Genomic DNA, 17,400 nt, shown 5'->3' with positions numbered 1-17,400 from the left:
ACCGAATTTTCCTCGGGATGGTATGGTGAGGAGTAATGGAGTTCAACACCCATCGTCCCCATGGTGTCCCTGAATGCCTTAGAGGCAAATGCAGGGCCCTGGTCCGAATGGAATGCTGCAACCGCATATGTACCGATAATGTTCAGCAAGTCTTTTATAACAGTCTGAGCGTCAGCCGACCGCTGTTGCCATACCCACAGGAATCTAGAACAAGAATCTACAGCAACTAGTATGTATTTGTATGCACCATCAGGCTGTAAGGGACCACAATGATCCAGGTACACACACTGTAGTGGCCTGTTGAACGCTAAGAGGGATGTCTGCGGTGGGCGTTTGATATCAGAGCCCTTTATCTGCTGGCAAATGTGACAGCAAAGGACAAAGTTTTTTGTTCGTCTGCTTGGACCAGGCCACCAGAAGCATTTCTGTAAGAGTGTTATCGTTGCCGATATACCAGTATGTGCAGAAGCGACACCCTCATGCAAGCTTTTAATAGATCTAATCTCTGGTCTTCGTTGGGGATCACTCGATCTCCAACCCCAGGAATTGCTGCGTAGGCAACATTCTGTGCACTGATATGGTAAGTATAGTTTGTAGGGTATCCCTTCGGAAGGGGCTTGCCTGCAGCCAAAGCTTTCACGGCAGTCAGTAGTTCATTATCCAATCTTGTTTGCGAACGAGTCACTGCAGCCACAAAAGCCGTAGCTGCTGCTGCTTTGGCCGCATCATCAGCCAATGTATTGCCAGTAACGTGTACTCCTACACGTTGGTAGCCCAATGTATGTACTACATGGACACGCGGTAGCTTATCCTTAAGATCAGCCACCCTCCCCCACAATATTTTGTGTTTAATGGTTTTCCCTTTAGAGTCTCTAAACCCGTTCAGCTTCCAATGATTGAGATAATCATTGTATGACTGAACTCTGTAATATGAGTCACAGACTATTAAAGTCAGGCTTCCTGGCTCTGTATGTTTGAGCGCTAGTATAAGGACTTTAAGTTCAGCCAACTGGGCTGTGCAGTCCCCTAAGGCCTGCATGTAGGTATTGTGTGGGTGGAAGACTCCATCTTCCATCACTCCGCTCACGGCTGCGCAAGCTGCAGAGTATTGATGTTTAGTACCTACAGCCGGTTGTGCTGAACCGTCAGTGTATGTGACAGTATGGTATCTGTCTAGTGGCAAGATATTTAGAGGAGCGGGGTACTCTTGTTCGTAGTGGAGAAACTCTTGTGGCTGAAGTTTTGGATCAAAAATGTAATCGACATCAGTGGCAGTAAGAGACGTTGCCCATTGAATCCAACGTGGATGTAATGCTATAGCGTTAGGAACGCTTCCTTTGGTGACAGCCTCTAAGGCCGGCACCGGGGAGACAACAACAATAAGTTTCCCCTCGGCAAGTGGCCTCTCTTTTATGACGGCCATCTGAACTGCTGTCAGAATCTTTTCTGTAGGTGCAAAACGCTGTTCTGCATTGGAGTATAAATGTTATTTATATGCTATAGGTACCCTGTCACCCTCATTGAAGGTGACATAAGTAAATCCAATGGCACCAGCAATTATTCTGTTGACAAAATTTGTTTTATTATCACGTGTGTGTAAATGTTTAGTTTCTAGCATGTCCTGTTGCATTTCCGTAAGGATGCGGGTGTGTTCAATTGTCCAGTGTCTGCTAGAAAAATTGGGCAGAACAAAGTCATAAAGTGGCTTGATACATTGTGCATAATCTGGAATGTATGTTCTGCCAAAATTAAAGAAACCTATTAATGACTGTAATTTCTTAAGTGTGTTAGGAGGATGCAGTTGAGCACATTTTTCTAGAAAGTGCGGGCCAGGCTCTTTCCCTCGTTTGATAGCTCATATCCCAGGAATAATATGCTGAGAAAGGCGATCTTGCTTTTCTTAAAGTTGAATTTGTAACCGAGGTCTGCAAATCCCAAAATTATCAGATCGACCCTTGCAAGATGAATGTCGAGGTCGCCGTCTGTGAAATATATGTCATCCATGTAGGATAACGCCTCGGAATCAATATCATGCAATATTGATGTTACACGGGCTGAAAATAGCCCCTGGCTGTTTTTATAGCCTTGAGGTAAACAACAAAAGCGTTCTGAGAGCCAAATTAGAATGCACTCAGGTCCCAACTTTCGTGTGCTAAGTTCTGGCAGAAAAAGCCATTAGATATGTCTAATGTTGTTTTATATTTTGTATGCACTATATTGTTTATTAGTGCTGTGCTATGTGAATTTTGCATAGCATATGTGCGTGTATGACTATTTAAATGTCTATAATCATGACTATTCTGTATGAATGGTCTGGCTTTGCAACGGGCAATTACTCCCTGGTACTTAAGTTGGGTGAGGATCTCCCTCACTGGAGCTTTTGCTTCTTGTTTTACAGGATATTGTGGCTGCGGTTGGGGCGTAGACCTAACGGGAATAATATGACAAGGAGACTCCTTGTCCCAACCTACATGATTGCGGTATAGCGCAGGTGCCTGCGCTAAGGCCCATTCAGCAGCATAGGCTTCTTTTGCTGCTTCCAGAACAAGATTGGAGAAAGAAGGCAAAATGACATCTTCCCCATGCAGGAGCTTGCAGACGTGTTCAGGTGGCCAGTCTCTTTCGGCCAATAGGATATCACTAGTAAGTTCATCGCCAAATATTACACTAATAGTGCGCTCCACGTCTCTCTCTATCTGAATTTTTAAATCATAAACCCTATCGGGGGGAGAACGCGGCCATCCGCCATTTCAACTGCGACGTAATCGCTAGTTGCTGTCGCATCCAGATGATCTTTCAGACTCTGGCGACATATCGTGACTTCTGGCGCGCTGTCTAACAGAGTCACTGCCCACGTCTTGTTCCTCAACAGTGTTCTCAAGTATACTGGCATTTTTAGCTGTCAGTGCTGCCACTTTTTTCTTTTTAAACTGTGGCTTTTGCTGAGTCTTTTCTTCTTTTTTAACGGTAGACTGCGGCTAGTTTTTCATTTGTTTCACGTATTCAGGACGTCGATCTGGACGGCCCCCTCTCTCGCTACGTCTATCCGGTGGGTCCTGAAAAGAATGAGAGGGGCGTGAATCAGTATATCTGTCTGGAGTTTTAATGTTCCCCCTATTTCTGAGATTGTATCTCCATTCGGAGTTCTCCGGGTGTGGAGAATCAGCTCTCTTATTTCTTCTATCTTTAAAATCTTTTTGTTTGTCCCAGCGCTTCTTAGGGCCCTCTTTCCTTATGGGTGGTACCTTGCAACTCCAATTTCTTTGGCTTGGCTCCCAGACTATCCTGCCCTATACTAGTAAAGGTATCGGAAATAATTTTCGGTAGCTGTCTTTCTTGGTTCCTGGTGTGGAGTTTCCCGGAGAGGCTGGCATATTGCCAGTGCTACTGCTTCCCCTTTAATGTTACTGAGTATTATTGAGGAGACCGTGTCAAAGTTCCGCATTAATTTCATCTCCAAATCCAAGGCTGGTGCAGCCCCGTGCTCATTCTGTATTTGTTTTAACACTTCCGGTAAATTGGCAAGTGTCGGGGTACCATTTGTGGTAGTGTATATGGCAGTGAAGACTGTACCCCATGTGGCGCAGTCATCCAACGAGGGAACCATCCCAAAGGGCAAGCACATAGTGAGCAGACTATGTTTTTCCTGTGGTCTCGTATGGGGAAACACAGCTTCCAGCTGATTAGTTTTCTGGGCAATCCAGAATGCTATTTTTCCCCGTTCCGCGGGTACTTTACCCATGATAGTATGCACTGTTTGTGGGCTAAATCCCAGTAGCCAATTGGTAACCACCAGGTGCTGGCGGTGCTAATCGTCTATATCATGTCACTAATTCATTATATAAATCTCGCAGATCTGCTATTGGCATATTTTGTATGCATGGGTGAGGTGTGTATGTGGCAAACATAAGCCACGTTGGTCTGTCATTGCTTAAGGGACATAGCATCACTCTTTGTAGTACATGTGGAAGGGCGCCTTCAAACCAGTTCTGGTACTCTTGGTATGTGAGCGATATTTCATGATACTGGTATGCTTGGTACCGTGGAGGTACGTTTGCAATTTCATGTGTGTGAAATGTATGTGTTCTTTGGTCTACCTCAGGAAAGGTGACCCAACAGTAAAATGTTTCTGTTTGGTATGCTTCATTAGCTTCTATTATACGAGTAACATCCCCGCCCTCATCTGTGAGGCCATGCGTTAATAAATGTTGTGTTAGTGCATATCTAGCATTTTCAGGAATATCAATGGCAGCAGCCATTGTTGTTTAGAAAACCGAACACCAAAATGGGGAGTATAAGTCCTTTTATTAGTTTGAGCTCGAACAACCTATAGCTTAAACAGGTGTTACCTTTTCAGCTGAGGAGGAATTTCCCAAAGACCACGGACGTCTCCGTATAATGGTACTTAGGGTACCTGTTGTCTGTGATACAGTGATAGTCGGGGTACCGTAAATTAGTGCCTAAACACCATCGTTCGTGGCGCCATACCGTAGTTTGGACTCTTGCTTTAGGCAAGACTGCTGGTTAAACTATGACAGTACTTTTGCTTGTAGGCGACTATGCCTATCCTACAACAAGTCGCAACTGTTGTTCCAACCTTACCGGCTCACGAGCAACACCTCACTAGAAACACAATAGTAAAAGGTGATTTGTGGCAGCCTTTACGCATGGACTCGAGAATAAGACATGTCAGGGAGTGTCGCGGTTAAACAGAAATTACCCCTTTCTCACAGATATATCATGTCTCATACAAACACAGGCAATGACAAAGAAGCAGTAAAGTTTCAATAGTTTTTATTTATAACACAGCTGCAGTTTGTCATATGTTGCATGGGCTGCAATGATTAGGATAATGAATATTGCAAGAAACAGAATTGTGAAGACGAGAGTCATTATTACAAAGACCCCCACCATCTTGCAATACATAAGAAAGACATACAAGATGTAATATGCCCTAATACCCTAATGTGAGAGGCCTAACCTCCTACCTAAAGGAGAGCTGGGTTTTCTAAACCTAATCCGCCAATGCCATGTCCATGAGAGGAGCCCCCAACCCTTGTTACCTTGGAATGAGGTCTCTATCTCAGACACCGCAGGGACACGAAGACTGGGTCAGCGTCAAGACGACGTGCAGCATCGATATCAGCGATGGTGGTGATGCCCTCTGGTCGGAATCCCTCTGATCATCTGTCTAAAGTGCGATGTATTTATACAGATCTACCAAGACCCCTGATGTAGGTGTGTTCCCAAACAATAGATAACAGACATGCTTTGAACGGCAATTAATATAAACAATCCCTCGAAAGTATAGAGAGGGAAAATCCCTAAGTGTGAACACCTACTGTTTGTTTGTCTTTGTTGCTTGATTTTGACGCCTTAGTGCAGTGGCACTGATAATGCAAAGCATAACAAGTGGCCTAGCTATAAACAAGGCAGTTATCTTAGAAGAGTTAAATAATTAAATAGGCTAAGACAGAGCAAGCTAAGTAGGTTAAAAGTTACTAGTGACGGGGGCACGGGTCTGCAAGCCAGAGGCTAATCTAACTCCTGTTATCCCATTAAAACAGACTAGGAGTCACTACAGCTGCGGCTGAGTCGGGTGTCATGAATGTCAGTGACATGGCACTGTGGATCCATGATGTAGTGGGAAATCAGAGGTGCTACAGAGGCGTTGGGCCTGCGGGGTCAGTCACATTTGTCGCACTCCAGCGGGGACCACAGCTTTGGTACAGGCAGTGGCTCGGAGTTGGGCAGTGGCACCATTTCTGCAGTTATTCGGAGTCGGTGTATCTGTTTCTTCATGCTTTTAGGTCAGCATTCACTCCCAAGGGCCCAGGAACTAGGATGGGTACCACATGGCGAGTCAGGGTCCTGAGCACGAGAACCCAGAGACTGGTAGGTGAAGTCCCTGAAACTTCTTAACAGGAGGCAAGCTCAGTCCAATCTCTTGGAGAAACTTCACAAGCAGGATACACAGCAAAGTCCAGTCTTTGTCCTCTCCAAAGCAGAAGCGGCCAACCCTGCAAAGCACACACAGCAAAGGGGCAGTACTCCTCCTCACAGCTCTTCAGCTCTTCTCCTGGGCAGAGGTTCCTATTGTTCCAGAAGTGTTCTCAAGTTGTTGGGTCAGCAGTCCAAAACTTATATTCATTTCTGCCTTTGAAGTAGGCAAACTTCAAAGGAAAGACTTTGCAGTACACAAACGCTGCCTGGCCCTGTCCTGGACCCAGACACACTCCAGGGGGTTGGAGACTGTATTCTGTAAGGACAGGCACAACACTATTCAGGTGTAAGAGTCAGCTTATCCCTCCACTCTAGTCCAGGAACACCGATCAGGTTATGTAGGACACACCTCAGATCCCTTTGTGTTACTGTCTAGAGTGGATTCACAAACAGCCCAACTGGCATTCTGACCAGACATGTATTCAACAGCCAGGCAGAGTCACAGAATGGTTAAGCAAGAAAATGACCTCTTTCTAAAAGTGACATTTTCATACTTATAATCTAAAACCAACTTTACCAAAAGATGTATTTTTAAATTGTCAGCCCAGAGACTCCATATCTACATCTGCTCCAAGTGGGAAATTACACCTAAAAGGTATTTAAAGGCAATGCCCATGCTATGGGAGAGATAGGCCTTGCAAAATTGTAAAACAAATTGGGGTGTATTTGACTATCAGGACATGTAAAACACACCCATATATGTCCTACCTTTTAAATGCACTGCACCCTACCTAGGGCCAATCTTAGTGGTGCCTTACATGTATTAAAAGGGAAGGTTTGGGCCTGGCAAACACAAAGACTGCCATTTTGATATATATTAACCAGCAGCGGTCTTGAAATAACAGCAACCAAGAAGAAACTAAGAGAGTTTAGCTACAAATGCCTGGGATAGCAAGGAATGTGCCCACAGGATGCCTGCTGACTGCTGTATCACGTTTGCAGTAACTTTTCGAAAAGGGATACTTTCTTAGCATTGAAAGTGCCAACACCCAGCTACCAGTTCGTACATAGATATGGCCAAGTTCTCTGTCCTGTATTTCTCCCCACAATCACTGGCAATTCATGATTAAAACAAGAACTAAAGCCCAACAACATAGCATAGTTGGCAACTTCACAGGGACCCACCCTGGTCATGTTAAGTTCTGATTAAAACCATATTTACTAGGGCAGTGGTTCTTAGTCTTTTGACTTCTGTGGACCCCCACTTTATCATTACTGGAACCCATGGACCCGCACTGAATCATTATGAGAATCTGGGGACCCCCCACATATTGAGTAATTACTGGAATCCTGGGACACCGGTCAAAACATTGTTGATGTTTTAAAGCGCAAAACAATACACAAAAATACAGAAACATGCCTTCCATCAAACACAAACACAAAAAATAACAAATTGTATTTGATTAGCAAACAAATTTAAATAAAAAGCATAAAAAATGTTATTTTAATAGGAAGGTTGGAGCTTTTCTAAATTCATTTGAAGCCACACATAGTCCATGCTTAGTATTTTCTGTTTGATGCACCTGCACTCCTCCAACATATCAATCTGAGGATACTAATTTAATTTTTAGCCTCTAATTTCAAAGTCCTTGACATTTACAATATGTTTTTAAAATTTTCAGTTTTACATTTAGACACACTATTTATATACACTTTATTAATCCGTTAACATCTTGAAATATTCTAAGCAGTCACGGGACTCCCGGAGAAGGCTATGCAGACCCTCAGGAGTCCCAGGACCACAGGTTGGGAACCACTGCACTAGAGAATTGGCAAGATAACAAGTAAATGTTTGTGAGCTCCACTGAAACTTGTGGTACAGTAGATTGTCTTGAATTTTTACAAAAAGCGTGTGCAACAATGCTTCAAGGACCCTGAAGGAAACGGCTGGAAACAAAAGTGATCTAACAATAGCTAATCGCAAGAACCAGGAACGCATACAAGTGCAGGTCTGGAGGCCTAGAAATGTCTTACAGGCTGTGCATTTAAATTTGCACCTTATGAGCATCAGGAAGGCATCAGCAGTCACTAAAGAAGTTTCCACCATCAGGTATACATTGTTATTGAAATGCTTTGCGCAAAACTGTGAGTTTGGAGAGAAAATTACTCTATTCAAGAGGAGAATGCAGAGCAGGGATTATTCACCATTAACCTTTATATACCAGCACAAAAAGATTTGATTTGAACTTTTTTCTAGCCGCCTAGTCCATGGGCAGCTGCTGTCGGGCAAAGTGGCGGGGCGGGGGCACAAAACATGAAGACAAGAAAAATAGGAGAAAAAAAAAAAACCTTACCCGACGCCCTCTGCATCGCCGCTCTTCTGGCTCCACTCACGGCAGGCACAGGCTCCCAGTCTGCCCTGTGGCCAATCCTAATGTTGCTCCCATGCTGCTAGCTCAAGTGCGACGCTCCTCTGCCATAGTGGAGAAGCTGCTGCTGACTTAGTCCTGATTAACTATTGTTGGTTTTGTAATTCTGTATCGAAGCGCTGTGAATGCCACTGATAGGTAGTCAAAGAGACTTTCTAGAAGTTATGTGTTCCATTATGTTTACTCAGTTTTTTTTATTTCTTCACATGTTCTCTTTGTAAACTTTTGGAGAAAGTCCTCATATTATATTTTTACTCAGAAAAAAGACATTGCACGCCATGAATAAATATACTGTAAAACTGCATTTAGTGCACCTTTGTGATGGGTTATTCTAATGTATTTCTTTTGCTGAAGTGGATAATTTTCCCAAACTCTGGTATTATCTGCTCTCATATTCAAAAATTGTTCCCAGTGATGGCTCATCGGATGAAGAAAGCCCACAATTGGTTTGTGGGTGAGCTGATTTTTTTGTGGTGAAACCTTTTGCCACTTTTATACACATTTAAAGGTACAAGTAAAAGATACAGCAGGTCCTAGAGACTTGATTTAGATAAAGGTTCCATAATTCGGATGATAGCAAAACAATAGTGTGTAGACTTGGCAGTCTCGGATATTGTGGTCTGAAAAGGATCGTAAAGAATGGTTTAAACTCTATGCAAGTCAAAAGTTTTGACCTCTGGGATCTTCATCAAGACAAGACAAGAGATAGGTGTTATACATGTACAAACATGTCTGTGGAAAAATAATGGCCCGCTCACCTTGGACAAAATAGGCCCTAATAAGTCAGCACAATATCTCAGATGATGTACTCTGGAAAATATATTTTTTCATTTAACATAGATCTGCCACAGGATGTACCGATTTTGGGAAGATATAGCGCTTGAAGTTGGATATGACATTATAGATGATTCGGAAATCTGTTAAATCAGGGTTTCACCATTTAGAACCAAAAAAAAGACAAAAGAAGAAAGCTGTAGTGTTTTAGATTATTATTTTCTATAAGTGGGATAGCAATTAATTGGCTATTGGGGAACCCGGCGACTATACAGTATTGGGCTGCAGATGTAAAGGGATCCTAAACTGCTGAGGAAACACACATGTGAATTATCCGGACTGACGCTGAACGGGCTGTTGACTTGGTATACTTTCATGCAAGATTTGTTGCATCTAACAGATGAACGCCCTCTAATAGACAAAATTACCAAAATAATTTGATTCTTTGATGTAAGATGATAAAAATTGGTACGGGCATTGAATACTTTATGCCTTTAATGTAGAAAGTCAACAGAGCTACAATGATTTCACTGAAGGTTGTCTGTACCTACGCATTGTGTTATTGTCCTATAATGAGACTGCAGATGCAGATTATTTTGTGCGTTATTTGTAGATATTATATAGTTTTTCTAGTTTGAACTTTCTAAATACAATATTTTCAGAAACAATTTCGACAGCTAAAACTACTTGTGTTTAGTCTGTAATGGGGTTCATTTACGCACACAATACCTTTGTGGCTAATTAGTTACACTTTATAGTTAGCTTGAAAATAAGCATTAGCAAAGACAAGTGGACTGGTGTTGGCCGGCAGTCTTTTGGTTTTGCTTGTTTTATCGTGGTTTTTGGAAAACATGGTTGTGGAGGCTGCCGAGTTCGCCTCAATTTAAACAATAGTGATAGTGTTGTAAACTCATAACCTGACTTTTCACCTATCGGCAAAAGTGCATTTATGCACGTAACCCGGAAAAGTGCAATTAACTATGTAAAGCGCTCGACTTCTGCCAAGCGAAATCGCGCTAGTAAATTAGAGAAAAAGTAGCCCACGAGCCGGACAGAAAACAGCGAGCCTCGCATATTTTCTGTACTTGGTCGATGTGCTCGAGGAGGGCTAGCCACTGGAAAAGGCATGACGCAGGCATGCCTTAGACTAATGAAAGCAAGCAGATTTTAATAGGCAAGCCCACGAACCAATGAAAAACACGGACGTGAGGTCGACAGGGCTCCGAGCCCTTTTATAAACACTAAATCGTCTTGCTGCGATACGCATGCAACGCAGACTCGACCCTAAAAAGCGATGGCTAAAATCAAAAATATTTTTGGGTCTCAAAAAGCCCACATTGTAATAGTAGTGCTTGGCACTGAAGAGCCCTATTTTGTGTGTGGATGTGTGAAAGGGCAGAATGTCTCAATCACAGCAAAGTTAGTCAATGCCTGAAGCGGTCTGACACATCGCCCCATGCTGTATGCTGTAGTGGGCAGAATGTGAACGACAATGAAAGATCAGTAGATCAATAAGGCTGGCATAAAGCCCCCATAAGTAAATATACACTATATACATATGATTTTAGTGACCTCAAAGTAGCTTGGCTAATGCCTGACCTAAAAATGAAAAGAATCTTGCTATAAGTTAAGACGGTATTCTGTGAAAATGTTAGTAAATGCTTCGTGTAAGCAGACACCAGCGTGTTTGGCAACAGTGGGTAAATAACTTCTTACAACAAAAAATGAGTTTGTACATCAAGATAAATAATCATTGATACTGCTTTTATATTCCTGCAACACGTCTGTGGAGTGATATTACCTGAGACAGTTATATGTAAAGATACACAGTATTTCTGATTGTGTTGCGGAGAAAATGTTGTTGGTGTCACTGTTTGATTTTGAGCACTGGGAAAAATAATTATAACTAACTCGGCAACGTATTTTCACTCCATTTTATATGCCTGCTTGGTAGATTTCCAATTTTTATAGAGGTTGGTGCCTTTTTTTCCCTAGGTGTTACATTTTCTAAATCTGATTCATCAGTTACCCTACCTGCTGTCTTTGATAAATGTCCTTCTGTTAAGGGCAGCTGAGGAGTCCTAGAAAAATAACTTTCACATGTTATCTGCCCATCAGATTCTTACTCCATAATGAAGTCTAAGATTCACATAGAGATGCAATATAGAAAGATAAAGAACAGAGAGAATGAAGCAGGTATAGATGGGTAGGCCACGTTCCATTTCAGTCGACCAACTCCTTCAGGGAGAGGAAGCAAGTTTTTTCCATACGTGCCATAGACGTGACCAGGTTTGACCATATGCAGAGCCACTGTCCTTCCTTCATACAATCAAGGCTCCCATTGTTAGTCCAATTTAAGGCACGAAATGTTGAAATATTCACACTGCGACACTAGACATTGAGGCATTTGATATATATGTTGTTTTGGGGCTAATCACTCATTGCCTCAGTGTCTTGTAGGAGTCTGCCTTTGGAACACTGAGCATCTCAGGGTTATAACGCATCACCCCGTGTCTAATCGTGGAAAAGAATCAAGACCATTTCTAGTTCTCTAGGGCATGAAGACTCCCACAGTTGAAGTGCTCCCCCCCAGTCCACCTGTAGAAGACTCACAGATTTTGCAGTACTCTGTGGGTCTCTCTTTTCTGTAAGAGTTCAGCCTCTTATTCGTTCCTCCTTTATCACTGAATGTTCTCCCCTCTCCACAGTCAGGAGAGATGACAGATTGGAATATAGTTATAAAATGCACTGGAGTAACATTCTGGGAGGCTATCACTGAAAGAAACAGATGAAAGAACACTACACCTGATTTCACTATCAGGAGTGACAATATTACAAGGAATCTGGAAAGGAGTTGCCTTCCTGAAAATCTCCAGCGTCTCATCACCCTCCAGATAGGCAAAGATGCCTGACCTTCCCCTTTCTCCATTAAACCAATGGAATGCATATGAAAATGTCAGCTAAGGAGAGATACAAGGGGTATGTTCCACTGATTCTGTCCTGCAGAGAAAGAGCATGAAGATCAACTATTTAAGGAAAAGTGGTCCAAGCATCAGCCACCTCCATCAGTTCAGTCAGCTCTTCTGCCACTTTGGGTAGCTACAAGAGTGCACAATGGAATACCATGGCAAGTTTGTGGAACCTTTTTCCACAACAGGATTTCAAGGAACTGCTCAAGGAATGAATGATCACGTCAGACCAATTCATTAGTGTGCAAAAGATTCAACAGTCATATCAACTCAAGGCCACTGTGAATGGTCTTCTTAAGAGTTGCTTCTGCAGGCTTTGGCTTATGTTTCTTGCCGACCAAACACAAAAGAAGATCCTAGCTATGTCTTTATTTTGGTAAATACAATGCATGAAAATCGAGGGCAACACACTCAATCAAAGGAGTTGAAATACAGAAGGAGATTCCAAAGGTTCAGTTTAAGAGGTACAAAAGTGGGCAACAGTGCTCCCACCAGTGCTGAATTTGAGCAGGTGGCTTCCAGAGGGGGGCACCTGCAGTTATTTTTTAGGCCCGGCAAATACTTTTCTTCATCAGGCGTTTACTGCAAGCAAAATACTAGATACTAGATCCGGTACTCAGTATATCATCAACATTATCAAAGCTGATTCTGTTGAATACACTGGTGCAGAAAGCATCTGATCCGATGAAAATGTTTGGAAACATTGGAGGAAAAGAGTATCTTCACTTTCTATAAGAACCAAACACAAGTCAGGTCTCATTCTACATCCAAAATATTCCAACAAATGGCTCATAAGGTAGAAAGTTCAGAATGCTCGCCCTTGTTCACATTTTCTACACCAGGAAGACTGGATAGTCTCAATCGATCTACAAGATCTCTAAATGCTGAATTCACAGTAGTAAGATTATGATAAGGGGACTCTCATGACTAGAACAAATTTCTTCCTTACACTCTTAAGTCTGCTCCCTGAGCATTCACTTCGTACGTGACAGTTGTAGTGATCACCCACTGGCAAAAGTGCATCTTCGTGTACCCATATCCAGAAGACTGTTGTCAACTTACCATTCAAGCTGCAGCGGGACCTCCAGACAACTGTCAGACTACCAGACCTAATCTTTAGATCAACTGAACCATTATCCAATGCTTTGGAGTGGCTGGCAGTAGACACAATCAAAAAACAAATTTTCTTGGGAGGGCAGACTTATTAAACCAGAAATTAGTTAACTTTTGAAGAAGACTATATCTGACAGTCAGAGAAGTTTCCTCTCTTCTTGGCTGCAGGGCCTCCTGCCTTGTCATAGGACCCAATGTCAGATTACACATGCAACAAATTCAAGAGAGTCTGGGAAGATCAGTGGTTGCAGACATAGAGAGCTTGATAGAACTTAACAAAACAATAACTTGATTCATTCACAGTCATGTGGGTGCACGAGGGAGAACATGCTTCAGTGAGTTCCTTTTTACAAACCTTCTTCAATGCAAACCTTAGTGATGGTGCATCAATAGAAAATTTGTGGAGTGCATGTGGGCTCCTTAACAGGGAAGTGGGCTCCGCCAGAAGAAAATTGTCACATCAACATGTTGAAACTAAGGGCAGTTCACCGAACTTTCAAATTCTTTCTTCCACCGATCTCATCAGCATCCATCTTTCGTGAATCAGATAACTCTACTGTGATGTATTACCTTAACAAAAATGGGCTAATCAAATCCAGAGTCCTTTTAGGAGGGGGGAGGGGTTAAGCCAGCTAGGCATGCCAAACTGTGTCTACAGTGGTTTAGCCCACTCCTGTAGAGAAGGAACACAGATCAACTCATGGAAGAACTACACTGAGTGCTAAGCAACATATTTCTGTCCAACATCTTCATTTCCTGGGGAATATAACACATTAACGCGTTTATCATTATAGAACACACAAAACCCTGGGAGTGGTCATCCAGGTTTCCAGAGACCCTATCTGAGCATGAAACCTCTTTTGATTGACTGGTCTAAGACATTCATAAAACTGTCCGGAATGACGGTACTGATTATCTCCCTAAAATTATCTGAGATTTCAATTACAATTAGGTGATTTCTTTTTAAAATGTTCCTAAGTTTTCTTACCTAGCGAAGAGGAGTTTTCATATATTAGACAGTAGGAGGTTAGTGAAGAAAGGAGAAAATATTTGTTGCAATTCAAAAAGATACCTTGTGTCATGTCTAACTTCTATTCCATCTTGTGCAGACAACATGTGATCAAGTAACTTGTGCCAATAAGCCACATGGGGTTAACAGCCATGCCACCTAAGCGTTTTAACATAGTATTTTATATATTTGCACTTCCTAAAGAAAAAGCCTACAGACTTTTGCCTGGGAAGCCAAAGGCTTAATATGCCACAGGCAAAGTAGTTACAGTTGCTATCATAAAGAATTTCCCTAATCCAGATATTTGTAGGGGAACTATTTGAAGGACGGTTCATACCTTTGATTAACTTTATTATACTGATTTGTAAGTCCAAGACAGATACCATGAGGGTAAATCCTCTGAAACCTTTTCAAATAGTTTTGGCTGTTTCTCTATTCTATGTTTTGGTTGCCACCTTTCAGCCTCAGTTTCTTATATGCATGCTTCTCTATTGTGCTGTTTATGGCTATCAGAGAGAAACTCACATTTGATAACAAAAAGATAGATACCTGTAATCCTAGTTCTTCAACATGGGTATTCTCTCGGACTCTGCAGATACCCAGCTCCCACCATTATGTGGACTAAAAAACATAGTAGTACATTTGAGTTGGTTCACATACTCTCACTATTTTACTTCAAACTGTCTGACTGACTTTCAGGCATTGTGTGAAAGTGGAAACTTCTGGAATTCATAAAGGTGCAGTGTCAGTGTTGCTTTATGTTGACAGCTTTCTTTAGAGTACATTTCAACTTTTAAAAAATCCAGTTTAAAAAAATGATTACAAATGGTGTTTTCAGTAAAATGTGCTTTATTATTGACTCAGTGTGGTGTCTGCAATTTTCAAAAGCAAACAAAAACCTGAAAAGTATACCTTACTTGGAATGTTTATTTATTTTAACATATTTTCCAAATTCACAAATATGTTGTCCAGTATCTGTACATAGAGATGTTCTACTGCTTGTGGATTCCAAAATATAACAATTATGGAATATAAGATTTATTTGTAAATATATTTTCCTTTTCTAGTAGTCTTAAATTTTTTTTATATATTTTCAAATTTGCATAATGCACATCTCCATTTACATAGTAAACTGCCTTGGGAAAAAATATTCCCAAATTTCATAAAGTCAAAGAAACATACTTTATTGTTTAAAAGAGAAAAGTTCCATTATCACCAGTGGCATTGAGGTGGTTTGGAGATTGCTGCAATAGTGAAAAATGTTCAAAGGTTATGCCATTGTTATACTATCTTAGCTTTGTTACTATTCTATCTGCGATCAAGTGGTGGTCTTCTCACACCAGCTAGAGAAAGGCCAAACTCACAAACATTGTTGGGTTGGAAACTGTTTCCACGGACCCACTAAGGTCATAATGCTCCAGTTGTCTGCTGCTTTCAATAATGAATACTACTTTGCATGCTTTGACTAAGGAATTATGTGTATTACTGCTTTCGCAATATATCTAAATAAAGAATCTGAGTGAAGGGCAGTCAAACTCCTTTCACACAGTTTATTTGAAATCAGTTTTCCAAACCTGTTGTTCTGTTAAAACATTGTTTTTTGTATAAATGTGGGGCTTTAACGTTTCAAAAAGTACCACGTCATCCTCAGGAGCACTGATTAAAACCCAGTGTAATTTGGGCTCCAACGTAGAATCTACCTGGAATATACTTTCTCTGCATTCATCTCAAATACATGGACTTTCCCATGCTGTTGCAAACTGGATTGAGGACCAGTGTGACCACATCACCACTACTAAGATCCACCTTCAGGTGTCAAACTTGAAACCTCTCTACTGTCACCTACCTAAACTTGAGTAATTTATACATTGACGTTCATATATGTGTCCCTTTCTATTTTGATTATTTCTTGCAATCATAAAAGTATGTGTTTTTCTGTTTCTATTATTATTTTTCTCTGTTTAACTGTACCTTTTACGGGTGAGGTTTGAAACTAATTTAAAGAGAAGATCGACAGGAGTTTAGAAATACAGGCCTTACGAATCATTTTCATTTCTTGTTATATTAGTTAGTTAAACCTGTATTCTACTGTGTAACTTAAACGTCTATAGTGAAATAATTAATCACTAAATGTCATTATTTCCTTGTTAGATGTTAGGTGTTAACACTTGAAAAAACAGTATTGTCTAATTTGTGGGATTGCTATTTTGCAGATGGACCTAATGTCAGCTTCCAAAACGAAGGCAGAAATACAAGCGCTGACCGCCCTGTCATCAGATTATCTCACTAGAGTGTATCTGCCAAACAAATTACAATTTGGTGGGTGGCTTTAAACATGCATTTTGGTCTGAGGTAAACTTACTTTGCAAAAACTGCATGGAATTATTTTTGCTTCACCAGATTTATGAAATGATGAGAAAAAATAAATGTGTATCCTGTTATCTTTGAAATAAAGTTGAAAATGCTTCAAAATGTTTCATCTTGCATTATCCTGACATGGGAATATAAAACAAAATAAAAAATCCTAGAGAGTTCCAACTTCTTTTTCATGAGAGTGTTGATGAAGTTCACCATCACGAAGCAATGCACATGTTTATTAATTTTCTCTGTGAGCTTGTAAAGTACCCCTCTGTTGTCAGTTGGTAGAGCGTGGGAAAAACTTCTAAAGAAAGAAATGGAGAAAATAAAAGTGTGTGGTGAAGTGCAGGAAAAAGGTATCTGCACATAAATAAACGGTAGCATTTAGCCTGGATACCTGTCAAATAATAACATCTTCTAGGGGTAAGCCACAATTTTCTCATGCTCACGCAGAGTTTCTATCTGTCTACCAGACTATTTCTTTAGTTTCATTTTCAAAAGTGTTTTTTACTTTTAGTATTTAGAAAAGTGCCATAATAACAATGAAATATGAAAATATGCATTCTAAAGAATATTAAAAACTCAATCGTAGCAAGGAATTTTTTAATAATCCGCTGAACAACTGGTTTAATGCAATTGTGGATAAAATGGGCACAAATGATCTGATCATAAGCCCTCAATAAACAAAGATTAACTACACCAAATACTAGACTAACAGTTAAACTATTATTATTACAATACATTTATTTCTGTGAACTAATGAACTGACATTTAAAACATAAGTCCACTAAGGTATGAAAGTTTT

At 41.0% G+C, this 17,400-nt stretch overlaps 1 protein-coding gene across 1 annotated transcript in view; it reads left to right on the top strand.

Annotated features, from left to right (window-relative positions):
• SPO11 (SPO11 initiator of meiotic double strand breaks) overlaps positions 1 to 16,649 on the top strand; it is an 883,213-nt gene extending 866,564 nt beyond the window's left edge. Inside the window, exon 13 of the mRNA XM_069201619.1 lies at positions 16,451 to 16,649. Within this exon, the coding sequence (XP_069057720.1) occupies positions 16,451 to 16,570 (120 nt within the window). The 3' untranslated portion in view covers positions 16,571 to 16,649. The remainder of the gene's footprint in view (positions 1 to 16,450) is intronic.
• Positions 16,650 to 17,400: the final 751 nt, after the last annotated feature.

The sequence above is a fragment of the Pleurodeles waltl genome, chromosome 7, assembly GCF_031143425.1.
Source record: "Pleurodeles waltl isolate 20211129_DDA chromosome 7, aPleWal1.hap1.20221129, whole genome shotgun sequence".
In the NCBI taxonomy this organism is placed as follows: domain Eukaryota; kingdom Metazoa; phylum Chordata; class Amphibia; order Caudata; family Salamandridae; genus Pleurodeles; species Pleurodeles waltl.
The sequence above is the reverse complement of the archived record's forward strand: the minus strand, read 5'-3'. Positions and strand labels throughout refer to the sequence as shown.